This window comes from Euphorbia lathyris, chromosome 1, assembly GCF_963576675.1.
Source record: "Euphorbia lathyris chromosome 1, ddEupLath1.1, whole genome shotgun sequence".
In the NCBI taxonomy this organism is placed as follows: Eukaryota; Viridiplantae; Streptophyta; class Magnoliopsida; order Malpighiales; family Euphorbiaceae; genus Euphorbia; species Euphorbia lathyris.
Window position 1 is genome coordinate 75,728,633 of NC_088910.1, and position 27,635 is coordinate 75,756,267.

The window sequence follows — 27,635 nt, forward strand, 5'->3', positions numbered from 1 at the left end:
TTACTTATCAATGAGTTCTTGCTTTTTCTCGTAGGTTCCATATTCCATTAATTTTGCTTTTTCTTATGATATTTTCTTTTTGTTGAATATTGAATGGTTTGATTTGGTGCTCGATGATGATTGATTATGCTTTAACCACACCTAATAGAGGCTTAGAGGTAGTGTTTGTAATCAGCCTTTGATTAAGCCATGTACTTTCTAATACTTGTTTATGATTGATGGATTATTATGCTTAATGACTCTTTTCTCTAGAATTGTGGGATTCAGTTCCCCTCCTTTAGATCGAAGAAGAAGGCTCTCTTCTCTATCAATCATTTACAACTTCTTTGGTTGAATTGAAGGAAGGTTTCTTACTACTCCTTTAATGTCCTCTCTTGTGGAAATTTTTTGGCCTTTCAACTGAGAGCATTGAATTTAGAAAGTTAACGAGCATTTTCATCTGGTGGAAATCTCAATTTAGCAATTAGTTAAATTCCTTAATACATAGCATGAGTGTGATTGTTAATTACAATTAGTACATGTATTTTATGGGCATTGATGGAGATGGTGCAATGGAAGAGGAGTTGGGGAGAGAAGGGAAAAGGATGAAGAAGAACTTGTGAGCAAGGATTTGATTAGCTGCATCAGTAGGATGAAATCCGTCCCAGAAAACATAATCCTTTCTGTTTTTGCATAGTTTTGAGTTGGGCAGGCATAATCCTCCTATGCTTGTATCTACATTGCAGCATGATGTGTTTGATACCTTCATACCTGAATTTTCAAATGTTTTAGTCTAAAAAATTTCATTAAAAAAAAAAATAAACCAGTTAGTATTACCATAAGCAGTGGGTTTGTTGATCAAATCCATAATATCTCCATAAGTGTCTGCAAATAAGAAATTGGCATTTGGGAGTGTTTGGTTTAATCTGGAAATAAGGTTGTGTACTTTGGAATTGAATTCTAAAACCCATTCATTAACTCTTTTCAAGCATTCCCCTGTTTTGGATTTTACTCTCTGTGAAGGAATGCAACCCAATGGACCTAACCCATGAAATACCATCTTCCTTGCACCCAGTTGGTATAGTTTCTGCATTTATATCATACCAATTCAGTTTATTGCATTGATTAAACATGAAACCAAGGCAAAATAGGTTAGTTGATTCACCGTAAATTGTTGATCTAAATTAGAGACTAGGAGTTGCACAAATTCATCATGTGTGTATTGTTGTGCATCTGCTAAGAATGGCTGCAAGAAATTGTTGACATAATCATTGCTTCCTGTAGGCATCATCACCCAATAACTTGATTACTCTCTACTAGAGAACTTGACAAAAAGTAAGTGGTTGATTAGAGCCTACCAATTCCAACCAAGTACAAGGCCTTATTGCAGTGTCTGTTTGCAGCTGCTGCTCCTAGTTTTGACTTGATTACTTGTCTTGTAATGTTGAAGTAATTTATCTGATCATTAAAGGATAGTCTTTGAATCTGCAATTTACATTATAGCAGACTAAGAAACTTCAACTCTGTATTGAAGAATAAGATGAAAAGAAAGGGAAATTACAAAATAAAGGCCAGTTTCATTAAGAATTCCAGCTCCACCGGAGGCATAATTCACTCCTTTTAGTAATGCTTCATCATTCTCTTGCACAGAAAGATAAGGTGGTGGTGATGAGATCCCAAGCTTTTCAGCTTCAATGATAAAAGAAACTCCAATAAATAAGTGCAATTCCATATCTCTAAGTAAATGATGGAAATATACGTACATATTATATCACCAATAGTCCTGCCATTAGTGAACCTTCCGGTGGGCTGAGCGCCGGTAAAATCAATGCCATACCATGGATAATCAGACCTTGCAAGAGAATACTGAAGGTGATTGTTGTTTCCAACTTCAGTTAAAGAATCACCAAAGACGTAAGTGACAAGTGAATTGCCAGAAGCAGAAGCAGCTAGTTCTGCTGCTGCAACAAGTAAAACTAGAACAATTGCCATTGCCATTGCCATTGTTTGTATTTGATAGTTGTTTATTATATATATAGTAATGTTTAGTCATGGCAGTAGGTGATTATTTTCTTAACTACAGAAGATGTATAATAGCAGATCACCAAACTCACCTTACCCTTGGTAATAATGCCAGTGGTAAACGATAATGCCTTCAATTTTCGGATCTACCTTTCCTGCACTGTTTTCTCCTTTTCATTTTATTATTTGCAATTAGATGACAACAAAGAATGAGCTCAACCAATTCAAATATTTTTACCTCATAAACTTGCATTCCTTTTCTCCTTCAAAAAAATATATTTTAATTATTTATGTTATTATTAGATATAAATTATAGGGTAAATTACAACCATGGCCCTTAATCTTTACTTTTACTTTCATTTTTATCCCTGAATTTCAAAACCAAACATTATGGCTCCTCAACTTTATACATTATTTCATAATAGTCCCTTTTACCATTAATCAAGATGAATTCTAACTAACTTTATTTCTCAAATTTTTTGGATTTGAAATAATTTAAGTGACGTTTGATTAGAAGATAAAGTGGATGTTTAGAGATAAAACTTTGCAAAATGTTGGTTTCTGTTGGAATTATGCGGCCAATGAGACACTTATTGTTTATTAAAAAAAATCTTGATCACTCTAACAAGATAGGAGACAAAACGTTTGCCTCCATCTCTCCCTAGTAATACGCGTCCCGTCCCCTCTCTCTCTCTCTCACGGGAAATCGCTCTTAGTTCGTGGATCTATCATTTTTTCTCCCGATTAACCTCGATGTTGTCGAACCATGATTGGTAATATGATAGTTATCTGTTCTTCGCTAATCACATCAAAGGTTATCTATCCTCCAATTAATTTTTTTAATAACTAAGTGTTAGCGATATTTTGCAAATAATGCTAATTTTTAACCTTGTCACGTGTGGTTAGGGTGTGGGTGTGCCAGAGAAGTTGCTTCTCAATTAAAATGGGTTAGGTTTATGGAATTTGCGTGCCAAAACTTGAAATCTAAACGAAACGATTTGCGAGGAATGCAAAAATTGAAAAAGTCCATCTTAGGTCTCTAACGTTGTTATAAAAATTTTGCTAGATAATTTAATTTTATTTAAGCTAATGCGAGTAAAATAAAGGAATTAAAAGTGCGATATTGATACGAGATAACATATGTTACTTATATTATATGTGTATAAATGTATTGTGGTTTTGAACTTGTTGAGTATGGAATGTGATTGAATATAATGTGAATAATGTGATAAAATATATTGTGAACATTTGTGATATGGTTGTCATAGATATGAAAAGTAGGCGACGAAGAAAGTTGCAATGTTATGAGCTGAAATATGATATGTTGAGCCTTCTACACATGATTGAATTGAATAATGGTAGGATGGGAAAAGAATGTGATCTTCCTTAGGTTGATATGTGAAATGATCCTAGTTGAGAAGATTATCTGAATTAGTGAGCCACAAGCACATATTTTAAATTATATCCATAGCAGTCTATGTGAGTTGAGTTAAACTCCTCCATAACACATATGTTTGTATTTCTAATTAGTGGAGCAGGATGTAATGCACTTAATGTCATTTTAGGTATGTCATCTTAAATGTAATAATTAATCATTGGTTAGTATAATGGATGAACCAAGTGACTAACGAGGATGTATAAAATGTTAATACAATAGTGATTATATTTTTACTTGTGTTCTCTATATTCTTTTTATATACCTATATGTGTAATATAATTATTGAGTTGGAGGCTATGCCAAGAAGGGTGAAGTTCTTTTTGTTTAAGATAGCATTGATAGTGATAGTACATTCTCACCTATGCTAATGAAAACAATTGGAACTTGTATCAACGTGTTATGATACATAGTGTAATTCTAGTGAGGAGATTACATTTTATCTCTACAGATATATATATTTATAATTAATTTGGAATGAAGGGATGTACTTTTGAATTAATTAATCTACGCAATTAAAGGGCCCTTGAAGAGATCCTCAGTAGGTCTGCCACTAATATTGCTAACTTTCAAAGAAAAACCTTCACTCCATAATTGATTTTGAGTTTAATTATCTTATTTTTGTTATAATAAATTCAGAGAGAGAGGAGAGATAACTCTAGTTCAGGACCAAGTAAAGTCTAAAGGCTAGAGTAGAGATTTCAATAAGGTAAGGGAAGCTGAAATCGCTCGAAGAAAAAAGAAAAGTATGATGTATCTTTACAAACTATGGGATTTTTATTGGAGACGACAAAAAGGAAGTGTGCAAAGGCAGCCTTCTTTCACCAAACCAAAATTTATGAAAAAAGAAGGGTGTTGTTAAACCCAGCCCCAATTTCCCACCCCTAGCCCCGTGAAAGGATGAAATTACCCTTTCATGGGTTTTGGGGTGGAAAAAGTTTTTTTTTTTTACTCTCTCGATACACGGGCGTATGGACATCACGCCTCACCGTGTGGTCGGGCGTGATAGCCCCACGCCACACCGTGTGGTCGGACGTGGGACTATCACGTCCGACCACACGGTGAGGCGTGGGGCTATCACGCCCGACCACACGGTGAGGCGTGATGTTCACACGCCCGTGTATCGAGAGAGCAAAAAAAATAGCTTCTGTATCCCGTAAATAGGCCGTTAAACCCGTAAATAGTCCGTTAAGCCCGTAACTACATAAATGTACTTAACAAATAAAATTTAAAAACATAAAAATTAAAATAAACATAAACATTTATAAACGTAAAAGAGTAAATTTAATATCTACAACAAAAAGTGTTTAAATGTATGAATGTCTACAATAAAAAATCAGCTCGCCCGACGCCACGCATCCATAAACTCATCCATCTCCCTCTTAATGCGTGGAACATCCTCGTCAGATCGGTGGGTAGCCGATAGTTGGGTGACACGCTACAACCAGCTAACCCACTGCAAAAAAATAAAAAAAAGTAACAAATAAATATTAAAAATTAAACACATATAAACTAATACTAAATAATAATATTAAATAATAATAAACTTACAAATTCGCTGTTGGCGCGAGCATGCTGTACCGGTCCAGCCTGTGGTGCATGAAGGAGATGGGGATGCGAATATCGCCTATACCAATCCATATAAGCAGGATCACAGGCAGTGGGATCGTATCCAACTGGTCAGCATCTCCTCCGATCAATGCCCCGAGCCGATGGAAATCTCCGCTAGGTGTCCTCAACTGTGACTAAGGAATGCGTGAGCCTGTACGATAACGACTTCCATGGTCGTACTGCTTTATCAGGTCTAATACGCTCAGCTGGGATAGGCTGAGTATATCCGACCTGTCGCAACGCTCGATCGGGCATATACGACTCGACGATGTCTCTACACCGTATCCAACCGGTGTAGGACACTCGAATCCGATCATCATAAAAAAAAGTAATACTCAATAAAAAATAATAATATACTATAAATAATACTCAAATTAATTCTAAAATTTATTAAAATACCTCTGCCGCCGTCATACGGTCCAGCTGCCCGCGTATGGTATCTAGTCGGGTGGTCGTCTTGCCTGGTACCCCGACCTCCCATCTCAGTGCACGGGCATGGTCAGCTGGGATCAAGTGAGCTCCTCTATGCGGCCGGAAAACCGGAAAATACTCATATATCCATGCCTGCAGAAGGGTCAAACATCCGCATATACCTGAACAGTCTCCTCTGCTCGCTATCCCCAGCTGCCGGTACAACATGGCTAGTGTAGCAGACCCCCATGATAGTCCAGCTGCCCCGCTGACACCGCTGTAAACCTCAGCAAGATGGACCGGCCTAATCCTATCTCCACTCTTGTCAACAAACAGAGTGGATCCAAGCATCAGCCACATCCACGCTGTGGCCCGAGTAGCGTCATCCCTACCCTCAGCGAGAAGCCCCTGTACAGCCCCAAAAAATACACCTCCACCTGCCCATAAATGACTAGTCGGCAACAGAAGCTCAGCCTGACTCACCCCAAACATCATCATGCACATGGCATGAAGCGAGTCAGTAGCGAGTCACTAAATTATACTAAAATTATACTAGATTATACTAAATTATACTAAATTATACTAAAAAATACTAAATTATACTAAAATTATACTAAATTATACTAAAAAATACTAAATTATACTAAAATTATACTAAAAATTATACTAAAATTATACTAAAAATTATACTAAAATTATACTAAATTATACTAAAAAATACTAAAAAATTATACTAAAAAATACTAAATTATACTAGATTATACTAAAATTATACTAAAAAATACTAAATTATACTAAAAGTATACTAAAAAATACTAAATTATACTAAAATTATACTAGATTATACTAAAATTATACTAGATTATACTAAATTATACTTTTTTTAATGAAAGATTGGGACGCGATTAAGAGGTTAGACAGCCCAACTAGGTTGGCACCCCTAACGCACTTAACCAACCCTGAATATTATTAATAAAAAAATGAAAATTACAAAAGGGAGAGAAAATTAAAGGAAACGAATATGAGCAACATTACAAAGGTCATCGAAAACATGAAATTGGCAAAAATAAGGCGCAGAGTGCCACCAGTGGAGCGCTGATGCAGATTTGCCAAAACAGGCAAGACGATCCGCAGCTTGATTACCTTCCCTGAAGATATGAGTGATTTTGCAGTTCATAGACGAACAACGTGATAAGCAGCTTAACCATTCTTGCTTAACCCTCCATGGAACCGCAGTAGATTTTTCACTGAGCAACTTAACCGCATATGCCGAGTCAGATTCAATCCACAAATTGTGCCAGCCTCTTTCCCAGGCAGCTTCAATAGCAAAGACGATCGCCATCAGCTCAGCCGTATGAGCATAAGAATCGGCAATGGGAAAGGCGAAACAGCCCATTACAAAACCTCTTCCGTTTCTGAAAATCCCCCCAGCGCCAGCGATGCCAGGAGCACCCTCAGCAGCCCCGTCGGTGTTAACCTTAATCCAGCCTATCGGGGGCAGACACCAGCGCACCGTAATGAAGTCCGGTTCCGGAGGTGGCCTGACCCGAGACGTTGAAGAGGAGGTCCATTTAGGCTCATGGAAGAGGAAAAACAGACGGTTCAGAAGAACTTGGATTGAAGGGAGTTTGTTTTCAAACACAGCCAGGTTCCTGATATGCCAAATATACCAAACCGTATTAACCGTCGCCAAGTTCCACAATCGGCGTTTCTTCAATCGGAAGCCAACCGCTCTTATAACGCTAAATAAAGCCTCAAAAGTAGTCACAAAGCAGAGAGTAACCGCAAAGTTATTAAAGACCATCGCCCAAAGACGTCTCGCAATCCAACACGTAACAAAAAGATGATCCAAAGTCTCGATATTGCAATTACACAAGGCACATCTCGAAGCAAGAGAGAAGCCGCGTACCTGAAGATTAACCTGAACTGAAATTTTCCCATAAATTACCAGCCAGCAGGCAAACGAACGTCGGGGAGGGACAAATGCATTCCAGATAAAGCGATTCCAGGGAACCGCCGGCGAAACAGAGCAGAGCGAGCTGTACAGGGATTTTGTCGTAAGTTCTCCTGACATGGAATGTTTCCAAATGCAGGTGTCGGTTCCATCCCGATTACCTTGAACCCGAAGAATACGAGTCTGGACTTGTTCGGGAAGCTGATCCAAGTTATTCCACGAGTTATCCAACCTGTAATTTCGCACTGGCTCAAAAAGTGTGCGCTGATTTTTAGGCAGAATGCCAAGCTGATCAGCGATAGACGGGGATATCCACGAGTCGGTCCAGAAATTTAGCCGGGAGTTGTCTCCAAACCACCACACAATGTCCTCTCTAACTTGTTCATATACCCTCCTCATGGAAGACCGAACCGACGAGTTTGAGATGTATGGATTTGGTAAGCCCGAATGCGTGTGAAAGCGAGTAATCAGAAGCTTAGGGATGAAGCCGTCGCCCTTTAAAAGTTCCCAACTGAACTTTCCAAGAAGTGCTGAATTAAACATACCCATGTTTTTAATTCCCAATCCACCACACTCTAAAGGTTGACAACAGATACGCCATGAAACAGTGCAAAGTTTCCGCTGATCCCTATTTCCCGTCCAAAGAAAATTTCGAAGGGCTTTATCAATTTTTGTGATAAGCGAGACAGGCCGTCTATAAACCATGAATGAGTGGATCAAAGCTCCCGTTAAAGCAGATTTAATTAGAGTGAGTCTGCCCGCTAGAGAAAGCGTTTGCCCTTTCCAGAGATTGAATTTAGCAATAAAGTGATCCATTAAAGGTTGCAAAAACCTTGCCTTCGGGGCCCCCTGAAAAAGCGAAACACCAAGGTAATTGAAAGGTAAGCTCGCACGCCGAATTCCCAATATGCCGACAAGTCTGTTTTGGCGCTGAATGTTGATCCGATTCCCAAAAAACACCTCAGATTTTTCCCAATATGCCGACAAGTCTGTTTTGGCGCTGAATGTTGATCCGATTCCCAAAAAACACCTCAGATTTTTCCCAATTAACCATCTGACCCGAAATTGCTGCATAGAAATTAAAAAGATCCTTGATGCACTTCATGTTCTTTAGGGTAGCCCTGGCAAACAACAACATATCATCTGCATAGAGGAGGTGCGAAGGAAAAGAAGCTTGCCTGTTATATGTCATAGTCTGAAACTGATTGTTCCTGACCAGCTTAGTCAGCCATCGGCTAAAAAAGTCTTCAGCAATGCCAAAAAGAATCGGGGAAAGAGGATCGCCCTGTCGCACACTACAAGAACAGCCAAAAAACCCCTTAATTTCGCCTCCCAGAGCAATGGAGATTCTAGCTGATCGAAGAACTTCCAAAATCCAGTCTCTAAATTGCAATGAGAAACCAAATGCTTCCAGAACAGCCAAGAGGAAGTTCCAATCAAGTGTATCAAAAGCCTTTCTAATATCAATCTTCAAGGCCATGTTACCACCATAACAGTTTTTATTCAACATGTTAATACCTTCAGAAGCTGCAGCAATACAATGATGAATACTTCGACCAGAAATGAATCTGAATTGATTGTCAGACACAATACGAGAAGCAATAGGGGCTAGTTTGTCTGCGAGAATTTTCGAGATAATTTTATAATTGAAATTACCCATAGCAATTGGCCTAAACTGTTGAATTTCTATAGCATCAGCAGATTTGGGAAGCAGAGTCATAATACTGGAATTCATCCCTGGCAACATGCAGCCCGAAGCAAAAAAACTCTGAACCATCTTACAAAGATCCGTGCTAATTATGTCCCAATACTGTTGATAGAATACTCCCCCGAAACCGTCAGGTCCCGGAGAGCTATCTCGGTTCAGATCAAAGACTGCAGACCTAATATCATCAATCGAAGGTTGCCGAGTTAAAAGCTCATTATCCATCGATGTGACGCAAACCGGAATTACCTCAGTGATTGGGGCATGGTCGACTAGAGGCCTGCTGCTTGTGAACAGACTTGAATAATAATCCACGACATGCTGTGTGATCACATTCTCATCGTTGACCATGACACCATCAATAAGAAGGGTATCAAGAGAGGAATGAGTTTTCCTACCCTTAACTGCGCGATGGAAATAGCTCGAGTTACGATCCCCCGCTTCAAGCCATTTTTCTCTACTTTTATCCCGAAGGAGAAGCTCATGTCTGAATAGCTGAAGATCTAAATCTTGTTTTGCTTCCACTTCCTGCACACGGTTTACCTCATTCAGACCCTGAGAAGAAATAACTTGATGTACACTCGAGAGGCGCAAATTTGCAGCTGCTATATTATTCTCAACTCTGCTAAAGATTTCTTTGTTCCAGACCCGGAGCTTAGCCCTTAAAGATTTTAGTTTGTAGCAGAAAAGTTGTGCTGGAGGTAAAGAGACATGAGTACCTTGCCAGTGCGTAAGAACCAACTCCGGCAGCGAGATATGAGTAGTCCACATGGAAAAGAACCGAAACCGGGAATGCCTTACTATACCATTTTTGCAAACTAATAACAAAGGACTATGATCTGATTGGTAGCGGGAGAGAGCCGTACAGCTGATAGTACTCCAGGAATCAACAAAATCCTCAGACACAAGAGCCCTATCAAGTCTACTTTCAACATGCTCAGTGCCAAACCGACCGTTTGACCAAGTGTACTGCAAGCCTGCATTAGCCACTTCGATAAGCTCATTGTTGTTAATAAAATCACGGAACTCCCTGCAGCTAATATCAGACGGAATGCGTTCGGTTTTTTCGTGAGCCCCTGTAATCGCATTGAAATCTCCAATAACCATTTTTTTTCTGCTATCATCAATAGCACTGACAGAATCCCAAAGCAGACGCCGTCGACCAAAATAATTGTTTCCATATACAAAAGTAAATTGGGAAAAACCCACTGCAGTACCATATCTAATCGTAATGTGCTGCGCGTACGACCTCCTACGCGTTGGGTTGGCTGTCTCCCCGGGGTCGGCTGCTCATCGCTCTCCTCAACCTCGTGATCATGTGCAACAGTGGACTGTCGCACTGTCCGGGCTGCCACATCCAGGTAGTCCTGAAAAGAATCGCTATCGGGCTCTTTGTCATCAAAATCAGTCGCCCCCACTGATCCATGAATATCGGCCTGATCCGCAATCGGCCCCCTCCTTACCTGCTCCGTCGCAGCCCCTCTCCGCCTACGACCAGATATATCTATACCACGCAATCTCGTATGCCGTGGTGTATCATCCTCGTCGTCCATATCTAGACGACGAGCAGATGACGGGATGGATTTCCCACCCCTAGTAGGCCGCTCCGTCTACAAAAAAAATTACACTAAATTAATAAAATTGTAAATAATGTAAATTATACTAAATTTATAAAATTATGCTAAAATACTACTAAATTAATAAAATTATAATAAATTATACTAAAGTTATACTCAATTTATACTAAATTATACTAAAATTACACTAAATTACTAAAATGTTTACTAAAATTAAACTAAAATTACACTAAATTACTAAAATTTTAAAAAATATTAATTTTTATACTAAAATTTATACTAAATGTTTACTAAAATTAAACTAAAATTACACTAAATTACTAAAATTTTAAAAAATATTAATTTTTATTAAAAAAACGTGGGCGTAAGGGAATCACGCCCGAACCATTGGTCGGACGTATGCGCATCACGCCCTATCAGTGGTGTGGACGTATGCGTATCACGCCCGACCAGTGCTTAGGGCGCATGCGTATCACGCCCTACCAGTGGTTCGGGCATGTGGCTATCACGCCCGCACCACTGGTCGGGCGTGATACTCATACGCCCGAACCGCAGATCGGGCGTGATGTTCATACGCCCGACTGCGATTCCGGCCGAATTTTTAAAAATCACAACAGATTCAATTCGATGCAAAAATCAACGAAATAAAGCGGTAAATCTTACCATTTTAGCTTTTCCTTTACGGTTTCTATCACCATCCATGATTCGGTTCACTAATTTGTCCGGATTTGAGCAAAAATCGTTTCGGCTTCTTGAGAGGTTTTGGGTTTTTTGAAATTTAGTGCAAAGGGTATTTCGGTCTATTCACGGGGCTAGAAGTATAAATTTAGGGCTGGGTTTAGTAAATCACAAAAATAAACATAAGAATAGCAGACAATAAGTATGTTATACAATTCTCCAATTTTAAAACTATAAAACAAAGGGTTTAATATATTATTTTACACCTCAACTTGTCTTAAAAAAAAAAAAGTTAATTGGTTTTTTAAACTTTTAAAGTATCTTGATAATCCCTTCAATTTGCATAAAATATTCACATAACCTCCTAAATTTGTATAAAATGTAATCAATTAATTATTCGGTTGTAAAAAAAAAGTAAGTTACATGCGAAAGGTGTGTTACACGCACTTTAGAAAAGTAAAACAACCAAGGTTTGGGTATTCGGTTCTAATATTAGAGAAGATAAGTTTTACAGTTGAACAATTAAAAAGTTCTTTTTTAGTATGTTTTAATTCATTCTCTGAATTATGTAATAACATTTTAAGGTGTGTGCAATACATCTTTTGCATACATCTTACTTTCTTTACAACCAAGTGATTAATTGATTACATTTTACGCAAGTTGAGGTGGTTATTTGAACATTTTATGCAAGTTAAGGGACTATCGAGACACTTTAAAAATTCAGGAGGCGAATCAGTTTTTTTTACACAGGTTAAGGTAGCAAATGATGTATTAAGCCAAACTGTAGAAACTAGGGGTGCACGTGGTCGGTTAACCAGTCCATTAAGGTTAATTCGGTCGGTTAACCATTTCATCGGTTTTTTAAATATATTAACCATACACTAGTCCATTAAATTTGGTTAATCACTAATCGGTTAACCAATTATTCGGTCGGTTAACCTTTTATTTCGGTTTCTAACCATTAGTAAAAAATAATAAAAGAATTGAAATGAAAGTTTAGTGCCAAATAAAATTAACTAAAGTATTATAAAGTCTCTAACATTCACTACTAATCAAATCAAAGTTTAATGTTTCAAAATAGCTCATAAATTTTCATCAATTTAAATACTTAGGCATTTGAAGATAAGAAATGCAAATAAATATAATTAGTTAATACAAAGAATATGGTAGTAATTTTTTTAGTAAGTATGACAGTGATTAATTTAATGGAACTGAGAAGAGACTTTGCTAAAATTATATATTAGTATTCATATATTTGGGTTATTGTTATTGAAATTATTTACCCCAATTAATCTGGGGAAGTTGTCTCTCGGGTTGGAATAAAAAAAATATTTTTGATACTTGAAGGGTGAGTTATAATAAAAAAGAGTAGGGACACAAGTAGAATTTTCTATTTCAAAACACTAAAATTTCAAATAATAAAAGATCAATGATTAGCTATAAAAAGCTTACGATTGATAATTTGTAACTTAGTTTTTTTTATATAAAATTGTGTAACTTAGTTAGTATAACTAAAATAACACAATAATAAATTGATAATTGAGGAATTGCATAATATAATTGGTGAAGTGGAGTTGATTAATATTATTAATATAATTGATGAAACTATATATTATATTTTTTATATATTTAATTGAATTCGGTCGGTTTCGGTTAACCGCGGTTTTTGGAACATAAAAACCGTAACCGTAACCATTAACCACTATTTTTAAAATTAAAAACCGTACACTAGTCCATCGGTTTCGATTAACCTTATTTTCGGTTCGGTTTCGGTTTGGTTTTTCGGTTTTTCGGATTATTGTGTGCACCCCTAGTAGAAACAATCAAAAGTTGGCCTAATACATCACTAGCTCTCTGAAATTGTCGGCTTCCTGAACTTTGCAAGTGAATCACCAGTTCCCTAAACTTGTCCATAAAAATTTATTGTCTTCTTGAACTTTGCAAGTGTCTCATCAACTTACTAAACTTGCTTATTCTGTAACAACTAAATACAAAAACCATAATACCAACTCGGAATATGGTGTAAAAATACCCCTAACGTTTTGAGTTAGGAGTAATTTTATCCATAACGTCTAAAATGGTGTAATTTTACCCCTAACATTGGAAGCCAAGAGAATTTTACCCCTAACATTGATAAATTTGGTTAATTTGATAAATAATTCATCAAAATGTCTTATCGGTCATGAATCTTGTCATCTACACTTCGCATGTGCGTCATTTTATCAGTAACAAATCACAAACATATGTTGGGATGTGAAAAAAAATACTGTCTTTTGTACGAATTGGACAAAAAAATTCAAAAATTCACCAAATTTATAAATATCAATCTCTAATTCTATTATCAAATTATAAACAAACATGAAATCTTTTTTAGAACGAATCGATATGCAATTGGTGCAAAATAATGAACAAAAATATTTGTGTTTTAGAATAGTGTCTCAAATTGAATCAAATTATCAACGTTAGGGGTAAATTTGCTCTTGGCTACTAACGTTAGGGGTAAAACTACACTATTTTAGACGTTATGGGTAAAATTACTTCTGACCCAAAATATTAGGGATATTTTTGCACCTTAACCCTACTAACTCTCGATTCTCATCATTTCGATCTCTCAATCCTGCAATAGTAACTCTTATAATAGGTTGAAAGATAGGGGAAAAGAAAAAATTACCTCACAAATAGATGAAATGTATTTTTAAAATTTAGATTTAATAAAAAAAATTTGTATTTAGTTGTTAAATTTAGAAAGCTGATGATACGAAATAAGCAAGTTTAGTGAGCTGTTGAGACATTTGCAAAATTCAGAAAGCTAATAAATTTATAATAAATTTGTATGTGCAAGTTTTGGAAGGTGATGATATCCAAATAAAGTAAATTTAGAAAGTTGGTGGAGACTTATCAAATTTAGCAGTGAATTACTGTTGTGACAAGTTAAGGGAGAATGTATTAGGCCATCAAAAGTTGTTAACAAAATCAAACTCTGAGGATGATTTATGTTTTGTCCTGAGGGTCAAGGCAAGCACCCAGAATCTCCATTGAAAATTCACATTCTTCTCCATCAAGTTCCCTACTTTTCTTTCTTCTCCTTCTACAACTTTCCAGTTTAATTGCGTCTCTCCAGCTCATCTTCCATGTGAATTCAACCCTCAATCATACTCTCTTTCTCTATTATTCTACAGCTAATCAACCCTCTCAAATTCAATTGAACATCCCACTTTAGTTTCTTTCTCCGGGTTTGTAGCTCTGCAATTGTTTAAATGTCAGTAACCTGTGGGGTAGAATGCGTGGTGGTTTTAGGCTGCCTGAGATGGGCCTGGAAACGCTGCACTTATGTGGGTTCCGACGATAGTGCTTCTTGGGCATCTGCAATTCCTGAAGAATTCGAACCCATTCCCCGCATCTGCAACCTAATTCTAGCTGTATATGAAACAGATGTGGAACATCCACAAATTTGTTCACCCAATCTTGACCCAAAATCCTTGATCAAACGGGTTGCTTATGAGCAGACCCTCGGGCGAGCGCCGCCTTATATAATCTATGTGGACCACCCACACAAAGAAATTGTGGTTGCAATTCGTGGGTTGAACTTGATTAAGGAAAGTGACTACAAATTGCTGTTGGATAACAGATTGGGGATGCAGATGTTTGATGGAGGTTATGTGCATCATGGGTTGTTTAAGTCTGCTCTCTGGTTGTTAAATGAAGAGAATGAAACATTGAGAAATTTATGGGAGGAGAGTGGGAAGGAGTATAGTATAGTTTTTGCAGGGCATTCATTGGGTTCAGGTGTGGCTTCTTTAATGAGTGTTATTGTTGTTAATCATAGAGATCAATTAGGAGGAATTCCTAGAGACAAGATTAGATGTTATGCTTTGGCTCCAGCTAGATGTATGTCCCTTAACTTGGCTGTTAAGTACGCAGATGTCATTAACTCCATTGTGTTACAGGTACAAAACAAATCATAACTGATTCAAAATTGTTTTGTAGAATTGTAGGGTCCTATGTTTATATTATTGTTTTCAGGATGATTTCTTAGCAAGAACAGCGACGCCATTGGAGGATATTTTCAAGTCAGTTTTTTGGTTAGTATTATTGTAGACAAGTAGTTTTATGAATGTTATTGGATTGGAGTGAATGTATCATGATTATCAGGTGTTGATTGATGCTTTGGACAGCTTGCCTTGCTTGTTGTTTTTGGTTTGCTTGAGAGATACCTTCATACCTGAAGGAAGAAAACTTAGAGATCCAAGAAGGCTTTATGCACCTGGACGAATGTATCATATTGTTGAGAGAAAATTTTGCAGGTAAGTCTGAATTTGTACACTCACTCTGTTCTCTATTTGTGTCCTGCTCAACACACCACTGTTAAATAAATGTAACAGATGTGGGAGATATCCTCCAGAGGTGAGAACGGCTATTCCTGTAGATGGAAGATTTGAACACATAGTCTTATCTTGTAATGCAACATCAGATCATGCAATTCTTTGGATAAAAAGGGAGTCAGAGAAGGCCTTGCAGGTATGTAGATGTTCACAATAATAATATTATTATATTGGTATAATGCACAGATAAAACAAGCTTTTTGTAGGTGTTGAAGGAACAAGGGAGTAATGAGACAATTACAACACCTCCAAAAGTACAGAAACTGGAGAGGCTGCAAACTTTTGAAAAAGAACACAAGGATGCTTTACAAAGAGCTGCAACCCTCAACATACCTCATGTTGTAACCAACTTAGATACGGAGAAGGAGGAGGAGCCTGAGTCTATTCCGCTACCTAAATCACATCCTACTTCAGCGAGGACCAACTGGCATCAACTGCTTCAACAGGTGCTACAGAATGATGCTCCAAACCAAGTTTTAAACTAACACTTTTCAACTTAATAGGTTTTTTTTCATTCATTTAATACCAATATGTTTGTAACTTGTAAGGTTTCATACAAATAACATTTCCACCATTTGTAGCTTTTTTACCTCATTACCTGGATGTTTGTTTATATTTTTAAGGTTTATCTAATTGAGAGATGGCTCATTTAAACGTGCATAGTAATCTCCAAAGTATTAATTTGATCTAATGGTGACATCTTTCTCTTTGTTGTTCTTTTGATTACCCATTGATGTGATGTGATGTGCTTATCAAATCATCCCAATTTCTAGAGCATTTCATTTAAATTACTTTAAATTTTGCTATTACCATAGGAATTTTTTCTAGAGCATTGGTTAAATTAGTTTGAACTTTGTTATTGGAATTAGAATAAAAAAATTCAAAGTGGACTAGACTTGGGATACTCTCTCTATACTTTTCCGTTACAAAAAAAACAAATGAAAATGATTATTAACGGTCATTTTTTTAATATCAAATTAAGATCTTCGTCGATCCCCATTTGAAAAAAAAATTACAAAACTTGAAAATACAACTTTAAGCAAAAACAATGTGAATATAGGATAAAAATAATGGGTTAAGGATATGCTTACTTTGTTTTTGACAAAGTAAACTTTACTTTGTTTTTACCACCATTAGATGAACTTATTTTGTTTTTGTGAAAAACAAAGTAAAGTTACTAAATGAATTTAATCATTCATCTTCAAATCTGGACTTATTATTACATCCAAACCTACAAGGATAGGGTTGTAGTACATAAAAAAATAATGAAAATATTCTCACCAAAAAAGAAATCCAGAAGAAATTCAGATCTACTGGCTGAGAAATGGGAAGTAAACTATCTCCACTAAAGTTAGGGTTGTAAATGAACAGAGCCGCTCATGAGCAGCTCGGTGATCGGCTCGATAAAAAAACTCGGCTTGACTCAGCTCGATTTGTAAACGAGCCGTTCATGAACATGATTTACTGGCTCGGTTCGTAAACAAGTCAAGCTTGAGCAGGTCAAAGCTCAGCTCGAAAGCTCGCGAGCAGGCTCGATTAGAACATTTATGAACAAATTTTAGTTTTGTAGAAAACTATATAGTTTTATGTTAGTTCACAAATATCTAAACTTAATATTATTTCATTTGCTATTAGATGAGTTCGTTCACAAACATAATAAATGAGTAATAGACGAACTATTTGTAAGCATCTTGTTTATTTATTCACGAACTTTGCTTGTGAGCTTGTTCATGTACACAATTAAAGGGTTATTTGCGAGCAAACTTCACAAATATAATTAACAATTTACTCACAAATAATTCATGGTTAGATAATTTTCTTAATGAACCAAGTCCAAAAAAGGATTTTGGGCTCGAAACAAGCTCGAAGCTCGGCTCAAGCTCGTTGAGCAAGCCAAAGCTCGGCTCGAGCTCAGCTCGTTAATTTTATAGCGAGCCAGACCAAAACTCGGCTCGGCTCGATTACAGCCCTAACTAAAGTACCACTGGAAGAGAGATGAATTTCACCAAAAAAAAAAAGAATTCAGATCCACTGACTGAAAAATGGGAAGTAAACTATCTTCGCTAAAGTCCCAAGGGAAGAGAGATGAAAACAGCTTTTTCCATATTTATCAGTAGTGAGGGAGAGAATAGAGACTTGGAATTGGTTTTTAATCCAAACTCTTCATACACAAATAACTAACTGATGGATCATAACAAGCACACCTTTTTAGACTCCAACTAAAATATAACATAAAATCCCACCTTCAACAAAGCAAGAAAAAAACAGCATTGCCATAATGCAGATATAACTAATTTCTCCTTCCCAGCTTTAAGATTAGGCACCTGCTACTTCATATACAAAAGCCAAGAACTAACTATCGAATATCATCAGCATGCCATTGTTAACAACGTTTTGTAATGCCCTGTTGACTAAAATCCTTCAGATTGTTAACTAAAAAACACTCTCAAATGTCGATTATAGTTTAAGAGAAGATAACAAAACAGATCCAGAAACCAACCAACATCTTCATTTACATAGCCTGCAGATCTGAAGTTACTAAAATTACACAAAATAAAACCACCCCCAGCCCATACTATCTTTCTTTTCAGATAACAAAGCACAGGTTAGGTTTGCATTGCTTCAGCATGGTAATTCTCTAATTCCTTGTCTAGCTCATCTGCTGACTTCTCAACCGGCTGTTTCTTCCCTCGGCCCCCTCCTCGCCCACGGCCTCCTCGCCCACGGCCTCGCCCTCCTTCATTTCTCAAACCTCCACCGTTTCTCAGACCCCCACGACGGCTTGGACTGCATCAAGGTAAAAATAATACATAAATAATAAATATCATTCCTCATAGTATGATCACATATTTTATATGATGACAGCCTAACAAAATATGCAATCTATCTGAGAAGCATATAAATAAGACAAACACCATTTTCAATGAACATTTTATATTGACAAAGAAGGTAAGAACTAAGTTCCTTCAAAAAGAAGCTTCACAAGAAAATTCAAGGAATCACAATTTCATTTCACTACAGGCTCACCAAACTGGCATATTAGCCCATTCTGAAAGACAGGCACAACTGCAAAAGCTAAGTAGTACATAAAGGATACTCTTTGTCAATAATGCATTTAAAAAAGAGAAGGCTTACCCAGATCCTCGATTATTAGTAGCCGAGCCTCTTCCACGACCTTGCCCAGGTCTGTATAGTCATATTGCAAAATGTTAATGAAATTCAACAAGCTTTTAAAGAAAAGTACAGTGCATATTCCAAGAATAACTTCACAAGCACAGTTGTACAGAAGCAAATTTACAAATACTTCAAGAAATGTTAGTACTAAATACCGATTTTTGTTACCACAACTTCAAAGATAAACCAAAATTTAGTGATCTAAATGATACTGAAAAACTCAAAACATGCAAGTAACAATGAGTACCATTTCAAACAGCTGCTGAAGACAAAATGAACAAATTTCTATCTATCTAGTGCAATTTGACATTCGACTAGTATATATCTGATGTTCGAAAAAATTGGCACCCACAATGTATCTTCTCAATTATAGCATAATTTAGAAGACAAAAAAAAGAATCACATACGTCATAACTACTGTCCTCTTCCTCCTTCCATTTACTCCAGTTACATTAACTCGAGCTGAGAGAGGCACTTCTGCAGTGGCACCCACAACTTCTAGCTTCATGGGTTTTCCATCTAATAAAACATTGTTATATTTTTTGAGAGCCGCAAATGCATCACTTCTTCTTGTATAAACTACTTCAGCTGAGCCCTGTAAAACAAGCATTAAACATTAAATTAGTTCTCAAAAATATCACTAACCATAAAAAAAGAATAGGACTACACACGACAACCAACTAAAATTAATCAAATCAGTAAAACCAGAACATTAATTCAACAGGAACCAAACATACATCAGACCCACTCAAAAACATGCTGAACATGCTTTAAACAGTACGTTCAAGGAAAATGAAATCCTCTTGAATAGGTAAGAGCAGCAAAATTCCAGATGTTGACACAACAACTTTACAATTGAAAATTCCCTCTTTAATGTTCCCATGTTTATTTTAACAACTCAACAAAAATGGATAATTATTAGTGTTAAAAAATGTCAATCATGCATTACTGAGTTGTAGAAAACTACCAAACAGTCAATACACCTTAAGCGTCTAAGAACTTCTCAATTGCCATAAACGCCTTCAAATAAAAAAAAAAATCACTATTGCATAAGCAGTACATTCAACAATCTCTTTAGCTAATCCAACTAATAAATAGATAATTTATGGTACATGTTCCACATTTGCGGTCATTCCAGTAAAAACATATTAATATGATAAAAAAGCCCTCATTTTTCGGAGGCTTGTCATGGAAGATATAACCCATCAAACTAAAAAGATATCACATTTGCAGTTAAATACAAATTGACAGTCATATAACTCACACTAGAGCGGCCAGTTTTATCATAGTGAACAGCATATCGTTTCAGATCCCCCACCTCAGAGAAGAGCTCCTGAATTTGAGCAAGAGGAATTTTAGATACCCATTGCAATGCATTGAAGATAACACTAAGGATGAAGAAAACATATAGCTTTTGTTGTACCCTTATATCTTCATTGGATACTCCATAATCCAAGTTAGAAACATATATCTTGGTACCAACTTCTACTCCAGTGATCCCAGCAGCTCTAATACTATCTTCAAGCAAATCATGCTGCCAAGGCAAATTCCTGATTCTGCGAGGAGGCTGATGACAGCAAATAGAGCACATCAGATTATAACCACAGAACAAGACGACCATTCTTCAAAATCAATCTCAGCAAGATTCCCACAAGATTAAAAAACTGTCATTTAGTAAAAAAAACAACCATGCAGCAGACTTCAGGAAACTGCGCTAACAAATGATAGACAGGAGTAAGAATTCAACCCACTGCATGTGATACACTGGTGCTATAGTATGTCTTTTGAACTCCAGTTCTGAAGTTAAGCGAAGGAAGCTCCTTTGCAAAAACACCATGAACTAGGAGAGAACAGAGATCCCGCATTGAAGAAATTCCACATAGCAAGAGGATCCATCACAAACTCCTCTTCTAAACAAGCAGCAAATCAAGCACTACAACTATATAGCCCCAGTTACATGTGGATCTAACGGTTAACTGATGTTATGCTACTGGTGAAAGCGCTATTCCAGAAAGTTCAACTAATGAAGCCCCTTTTCATTAAATGCTAGTGATTAGCATAATTACTTAATAAATATCCGAAAGAACACTTCAGCATATACTATATGAGATCAGATCTGTGGCAAATCCCCAATATATAGCCCAAATAACCCACAAGTACTAGAAAATCCCAAGGATAATTAAACATGCAGGGGCCAGCAATACTTTATAGGCTGAGGCCGAAATTAGCTTCTCCAAGAACTGAGAATAATATATAAGGTTACAGATCCACTGTATTTTCGTGTTTCTAAATCATTAGTGGAGATCCTCTTGCAGTTGGATTTCTTAAGAATTTTCAGGTTCTCAATGACATGCATATACCATCAACAGTTTTGAGCTTGCCTTGGCTATTTTGTATTGTGATGGCCGAGGATTCACTGAGAGAGGACCTTTACGCACAGCTCCTGGCATTCTTCCACCATTGAAAGACCCAGCTAAGCCACGTCCTCGACGGGCCCTACCACGGCCTCTACCTCTCTCTCTGCTCTTTTTTATTATGTCATCAAGAGACATATCCACAGATGTCGCCATCAATTATGAAGCAGTAGAAGTAAGAGAAATCGTCTAGAACCTGTAAATACTGCAAAAGACAAAAGGAGGAAGGGTAAATTATTTACACCAGAATACAAATAAATCATCGGCTTAATCTGTTCATTATCTCTTCAGATCAGAAATCAACCTTCATGTGCGCATATATATAACAAGTACACCAATCTATCTAAACTGTGTTCAGTAGGGGGTAAAATCAAATCAAGAGTATCAAAAAAAAAATTGCTACAAAGCCATCAATTAAACAACACCTTTTCAGATTTGGACAAAAATTTCTCAACAAAAAGCCCATGAAAGTTGTCAAGTTAATAAGATAGAGAAAAAACCAGCAGACAAAAGTAAAATAGCATAATACACCGAAAAAATAGAAGTTCTTCTCTTGCTAAAGGTTTCTCCTTGATATAGTCAAGGAAAACTAACATGTCTAACCTAATTAAGCACCTAAATTGCTCTAAACACGCGGATCTAATAACGTAGAACCTCGATCCCAAAAAAAGGTTAAAACCACAAATATCAAGATGGGCTTGCGAAAATCAAAGCACAACACCTCACAGGCTGAAAAGTACAAATCGAAACCCTAAGCAACACAAACATGCGCAATACGGGATAAGGATAAAGCGAACAAAAAGCCGTACCTGCAGAGAATCAAGCTATCGGAGAAAGATCTAATGATACAGAGGGAAGGGAGGAGCGATTAGGGTTTTGGAGGATTGCGGATTGATCTGAAAGGGTCAGAAGAGAGAAAGGGAATAAATAATTTGCGGAGACTTTTCCTAAAGAGGAAACGGAAATTCAACTCTAAAGGGGATTTGATTCAGACGGGAAGATTGTGAGTTGCGGAGAAAGCTACAAAAATCCTTCACAGACGCTGAATTAAGGATGTGTTCCGTCGTTTGCTTTTTTTTTAGGGCTTTTTATGTCTATCTTCTTCCCCATCACTCGTTTTTTCACCCCCCTCTTACATTATTACACGTGTTTTCGCTTTTCTTTCCTTTACTCCTCAAGGATTCTCTTGGCGACAATTATTAGTAATTTTTATTTATTTGTTATTCGTTATTTTCACCTTGTTATGTGGGTTTTTTTTTTTTAAAAGACTTTTGTTATTTGATTCTTACTTTAACATATTTGTTGATATATTATATTCAACCACTTAATATATCTCATTGTATCATACTCTTCCATCAGAGAAAGTATGATAGAAAATCATATATATCAACCGATTGATATATCAATCGGTTGATGGGCTCACTTTTATTGCCAAATAGCAGCAACTGGCAATAAAAGTTGAGCCCTCAATTATTTTTTTTTCATTTTTTTTAATTTTTTTTGCTTTTATTACTGTTGGAGAGGGTTTTCCGACCCTCTCCAACGGTAATGCTTTTTTTATTTTTTATTTTTAAATTATACTTTATTTTTTAAAAATATTTTAAAAAATATGTAAAATCTCATTTTAATTACCAATTCAAAACAATTAAATCAAACTACCCTAATTAATTACTAATAATTGAATGCTTTAATTAAATACTATCACTTTTCAAAAAACTAGTCGTTACAACATGGCTTATATAAACATCATTGAGTGTTCTTTTACTACCACCATTACTATTATCATTTCTATATTCTACATTCATACACTTAAATGAATCCAATTGAGTTTGAAAAAATTGAAGAATTTTTATTAAATGAATATTTAGACGATTCAGACGACGAGGAAGAGTTACTGATAATGGCAAAGTGGGCAAGAATGAATGAAGCATCAACCCGTCAAAGGAACAAATGGAGGCATCTCAACCGGGAGCGTGAAGCAGGTCATGATCGTCTTTTCAATGACTATTTTTCTGATGCACCAGTATATCCTGCAAATATTTTTCGCCGAAGATATAGGATGAGAAAACAATTATTCATGCGGATTGTGGAAGCTCTACGAAATCATTCAGAATATTTTCAAATTCGATGCGACGCAACTGGTAAAAGGGGTCTTTCTCCCATTCAAGAATGTACTGCAGCTATTCGACAATTAGCATATGGTGCGGCAGCTGATCAATATGATGAGTACATACGAATCGGTGAGAGTACAGCTATTGAGTGTTTGGAAAAATTTTGTCGATGCGTTATTAAGATATTTGCACCAAAATATCTTCGAAGGCCTAATAGTGAAGATATTCAATGACTACTTCAATTGCATTCGGAGCGTCATGGTTTTCCCGGTATGCTTGGTAGTATTGATTGTATGCATTGGAAGTGGAAAAATTGTCCAATCGCATGGAAATGTCAGTTTGCTATAGGTGATCAAGGGGCTCCAACAATAATGCTAGAAGCAGTTGCTTCAACAGATTTATGGATTTGGCATGCTTTTTTTGGAGTTGCGGGATCAAACAATGATATCAACGTACTTAATCAATCTCCATTATTTAATGATGTTTTGAATGGAGTTGGTCCTCACATTCAATTCATGGTGAATAACAATAATTATACGAAAGGATATTATTTAGCTGATGGGATATATTCGGAGTGGGCAACATTTGTTAAAAGTTTTTCATTTCCGGAAGATGCAAAAAGGATCAAGTTCAAACAAATGCAAGAGGCTGCAAGAAAAGATGTCGAACGAGCATTTGGTGTGTTACAATCTCGATGGGCAATTGTTCGGGGGCCTGCACGTTTTTGGCATCGAGACAAGTTGAGTAATATAATGTATGCATGCATCATATTGCATAATATGATCGTTGAAGATTAAGGAGAAGGTTTAAATAATTGGGATGATGACGAATGAGAAGCTCCTATCACGGTAAATCAAGGTTCAATTCAAAATTTCCAACAATATCTTCAAAGAAATGCGGCATTACGTGACCGAGAAATACATAGTGACATTCGAAATGACTTGGTGGAGCATATTTGGCAACATTTTGAAGATTCTGAAAGAGAAAATTAGTATAAAAAAATATTTTTAATTTTGTAGTATTTAATGTGTAAGAGTTGAATTATTGTTATTAATTATTTAAATTATCGTTCCATTGTTGTGTCGTTTATTACTGATCTAGAAATTAAAATTATTGTTAATTTATATAAAAAAATTATTTTGTTAGAAAATATATATCATTTTGTGAGAAAATTAATTATTTAGTTTAGTAGTATGGAAAATAATAAAAAAAATGTTATTTAATAGTGGGTCCATATGATTGAATGGTTCTAGTGTTTAACCATTAGAGCAACTTTAGTCCTTGGTTACAAAGTTTGTAACTTTGAGCCTCCATATCATCACAAATAACACCCCAAAGTTACATACCACCATAACACCTTCTTACTTCAATTTTTAGTGGACCCCACTTGTCATAAAACACTTCATATTTTACTAAATTAATATACAATTTTTTTTTGGTAGAAAAGGAAATGAAAGCAAAGCAAAACAAGCAACTACACCGGGATTAGCCTAGGAAAGCTAGCCCCAATCCTATCCTCTAAAAGAAGAAGAGAAAGAGCGATATGGGGAATGGTAAGGGTAGAAACACCTAACACCCCCTCATGGCCTGCCGCCGCCAAGTGATCTGCAACACGGTTCTGCTCCCGGAAAATGTGGCTGAACTCAAGGATATCAAATGAGGGGTTAAGCCTCTTAATAGCTTTAATAAGGTTGCGGCTATGAAGACCCATGGCATGACTACCCAAAATCATATTGATGGCCTCCAAGTTATCTGACTCCACAGAAAGCCTCTTAACACCCAGCCTAATCGCCAGCTGGATCCCAGAGAGAATGCCCCAGAGCTCCGCGGAGAAGGAAGAACCCAAACCCAAATTTTGGGTAAACCCAGAAAGCCAGGCGCCTCCCGCTTCCTTAAGAACACCTTCGGCAGCAATCTTACCATTACTGAGGCAGGAACCATCAGTATTCAGCTTCACAACCCCCTCTCTCGGCCTGCTCCAGCTCACGAGGTGGACATCACTACTCGGGGAAGATCTGGCAAGGGACTCACCTTTGAAACTATCAATAATAGAGGAGAGTTTCTTCAAGAAGAACTCAGCTAAGTTAGGCAAAAGCATAGCTTTATTATCAAAAATCTCCTCGTTCCTCCATTTCCACACTTGATGACAGATAATGGCAAAGAAAATGTCCCCATGCTCCATATAAGACAATAACTTTCCCCTAATACCATCTGAGAACCAGTCGTTCACAGAATGGGACATGAAGGAAGAGAAAGTATAATGAGGGAGAATTTTCTTCCAAACCTCTTCACTCTTAGGGCAATCCCTAAGAGCGTGGCACAACGATTCAACATGGCCTCTACATCTACCGCAAGCTCCAGAGGTCGCCAAATGCCTTCTGTATCTATCTGAGTTAGTAAGTAATATGTCTTTAACGCCCAGCCATAGGAAACTCCTCATGCGGTAGGGGATTTTAAGGGACCAAATGGTCTTCCAAATATCCGAGGGATTATCAGTCCTGTTAAGGGAAAAAGCTTCAAAGACAGATTTGCAAGAATAGACTCTGTTGGGCTAGGCCCTTATATGAATTTTTCTTTTGAGACCAAAATCATTTCTAAGTTTTAGTGTTAAAGGCCCACACTATCTTTATTTGGACATTTACATAGAAATGATATTTAAGTTTCATTGAATTAGATTATTTAATTCTTATATTATTTTATTATACTAGAATAGGTCATGATCATGTTTGAAAAACAAAAAAAAAAAGGAAAAGAAAAGGTCATGATTACGTTTTTTCATTTCTGTTGGTGGAAGATATATTAAAGAATTGTTTTAATGGTTCAGTCAAGGTTGAGTTGGTCTCATTTCCTATTCTTCAGCCACTATTTTTGCTCTTCTTCTCTTGACCATATCTTTTTAATATATCAAAAAGAGTTTTATGTGCCGTTGTAGTTTTCGCTGCTCATCCACTATAAATTGATGAGAGCTTTGGTCGAATAAGGCACAGAGCAAGAAAAAAAAGAAACTCAGCACAGAGCAAGAAAAAAAAAACTCAGCTTTCCTAGTTCTTATTCTTTTATTTATTTCTAAATATCAATTTTTTTTTGTTGAAAAACTATTGAGCAATTAATTTGAGTGTAGATAGATCGGGTTCGTACTGTGCAATACGAATTCGTACTACGAGAGGGCTGTTTTATCCTGGAGGCGACCGGAATTTAATCTGCTTGTACTTTCTGGCAGTTCCGCGAACGTCTTAAAGAAAGCGACATAGTCCGCGACTCTGCCCATTTTTTTGTTCGGTCAATTTTTGTATTTCCTTGTTCTAGTTTCAACAATTTTAAGACGGTTCAATTACTGCTGATGGCTACCGAACAATCAAATGGTATTTCTGAGATTAACAAACCATTCCGGTTTGAAGGAGCTCATTTTCGAAGATGGAGACAGAAGATGTTGTTCTACCTCACAACAAAAAAAGGTAGCTTCTGTTCTGACTTCTGAAAAACCAATTGTTCCTGAAGAAGGTGACGAGGCAGATGTTCGTGCTGCTGTTCGTGCTGCTGAAAAATGGACAGAAACTGACTTTCTGTGCAAAAATTACATCCTCAATGGGCTGACAGATGACTTGTATGATTACTACACTGCTGAAGAAAAAACTGCAAAAGAAATTTGGGAAGCTCTACAGAGGAAGTATGACACTGAGGAGGCCGGATCGAAAAAGTACGCTGTAAGCCGCTACCTCAAATTTCAAATGACGGATGACAAGTCGGTGGAAATTCAATCTCATGAATTGCAAAAGATAGCACATGAAATCATTTCGGAAGGTATGCCTCTAAATGATCAATTTCAAGTTGCTGTCATTATTGACAAATTGCCTCCTTCGTGGAAAGATTTTAAAAATGTTTTGAGGCACAAAACAAAAGAATTTTCGATGGAAAGTCTGATTACACGCCTCCGAATTGAGGAGGAAGCTCGAAAACAAGATTTAAAAGAAGAAGTGCTTATTGTTTCAAATAACACTAAAAAGTCCACTGCGGTTCTGAAACCCACTCAAAAGAATTTTAAGAATCAGAACCGCAAACCAATCCAAAACCGCAACACCCGAGTTAATTTGAATTGGAACCTTCAAAGGAACCAAATTAGGCCACAGCAACAACCACCTAGAAATGATGCTGCTTTCCTATGCTTTAATTGTGGGAAACCAG

At 36.7% G+C, this 27,635-nt stretch overlaps 3 protein-coding genes and 1 pseudogene across 3 annotated transcripts; 2 read left to right on the top strand and 2 right to left on the bottom strand.

Annotated features, from left to right (window-relative positions):
* Window positions 1-511: 511 nt before the first annotated feature.
* LOC136218408 (GDSL esterase/lipase At5g37690) lies at window positions 512-1,971 on the bottom strand. The gene is made up of 6 exons (XM_066005264.1): window positions 1,743-1,971; window positions 1,541-1,668; window positions 1,338-1,464; window positions 1,145-1,257; window positions 817-1,066; window positions 512-750 (listed from the first exon to the last, which is right to left on the bottom strand). Exons 1-6 carry the CDS (start codon window positions 1,969-1,971, stop codon window positions 512-514), a joined length of 1,086 nt encoding a protein of 361 aa, XP_065861336.1.
* Window positions 1,972-14,315: 12,344 nt separating this feature from the next.
* Window positions 14,316-16,387, top strand: LOC136202384 (uncharacterized). Its single transcript, XM_065992970.1, has 5 exons — window positions 14,316-15,319; window positions 15,396-15,454; window positions 15,548-15,676; window positions 15,755-15,890; window positions 15,961-16,387. Exons 1-5 carry the CDS (start codon window positions 14,630-14,632, stop codon window positions 16,237-16,239), a joined length of 1,293 nt encoding a protein of 430 aa, XP_065849042.1. The 5' UTR covers window positions 14,316-14,629; the 3' UTR covers window positions 16,240-16,387.
* A 1,704-nt stretch (window positions 16,388-18,091) lies between these two features.
* LOC136202392 (THO complex subunit 4D-like) lies at window positions 18,092-22,409 on the bottom strand. The gene is made up of 7 exons (XM_065992981.1): window positions 22,152-22,409; window positions 21,310-21,547; window positions 20,352-20,495; window positions 20,193-20,261; window positions 19,336-19,523; window positions 18,890-18,940; window positions 18,092-18,541 (listed from the first exon to the last, which is right to left on the bottom strand). Exons 2-7 carry the CDS (start codon window positions 21,496-21,498, stop codon window positions 18,361-18,363), a joined length of 822 nt encoding a protein of 273 aa, XP_065849053.1. The 5' UTR covers window positions 21,499-21,547; window positions 22,152-22,409; the 3' UTR covers window positions 18,092-18,360.
* Window positions 22,410-23,155: 746 nt separating this feature from the next.
* On the top strand, window positions 23,156-24,445 carry LOC136218417 (uncharacterized; annotated as a pseudogene).
* The last annotated feature ends 3,190 nt before the right edge of the window (window positions 24,446-27,635 follow it).

Excerpts from the sequence above, each read along its gene's own strand:
- LOC136202384 (XM_065992970.1), top strand. The coding sequence starts at position 14,630 with ATGTCAGTAACCTGTGGGGTAGAATGCGTGGTGGTTTTAGGCTGCCTG. Across the intron at positions 15,677-15,754 it reads GTTGAGAGAAAATTTTGCAG|ATGTGGGAGATATCCTCCAG; the intron begins GTAAGTCTGAAT and ends TAAATGTAACAG. Across the intron at positions 15,891-15,960 it reads AGTCAGAGAAGGCCTTGCAG|GTGTTGAAGGAACAAGGGAG; the intron begins GTATGTAGATGT and ends AGCTTTTTGTAG.
- LOC136218408 (XM_066005264.1), bottom strand. The coding sequence starts at position 1,971 with ATGGCAATTGTTCTAGTTTTACTTGTTGCAGCAGCAGAACTAGCTGCT. Across the intron at positions 1,067-1,144 it reads ATTTAGATCAACAATTTACG|AAACTATACCAACTGGGTGC; the intron begins GTGAATCAACTA and ends ATATAAATGCAG. Across the intron at positions 751-816 it reads CAACAAACCCACTGCTTATG|GTATGAAGGTATCAAACACA; the intron begins GTAATACTAACT and ends TTGAAAATTCAG.
- LOC136202392 (XM_065992981.1), bottom strand. The coding sequence starts at position 21,498 with ATGGCGACATCTGTGGATATGTCTCTTGATGACATAATAAAAAAGAGC. Across the intron at positions 20,496-21,309 it reads CACAATACAAAATAGCCAAG|CCTCCTCGCAGAATCAGGAA; the intron begins GCAAGCTCAAAA and ends TGCTGTCATCAG. Across the intron at positions 19,524-20,192 it reads ATAAAACTGGCCGCTCTAGT|GGCTCAGCTGAAGTAGTTTA; the intron begins GTGAGTTATATG and ends CTTGTTTTACAG.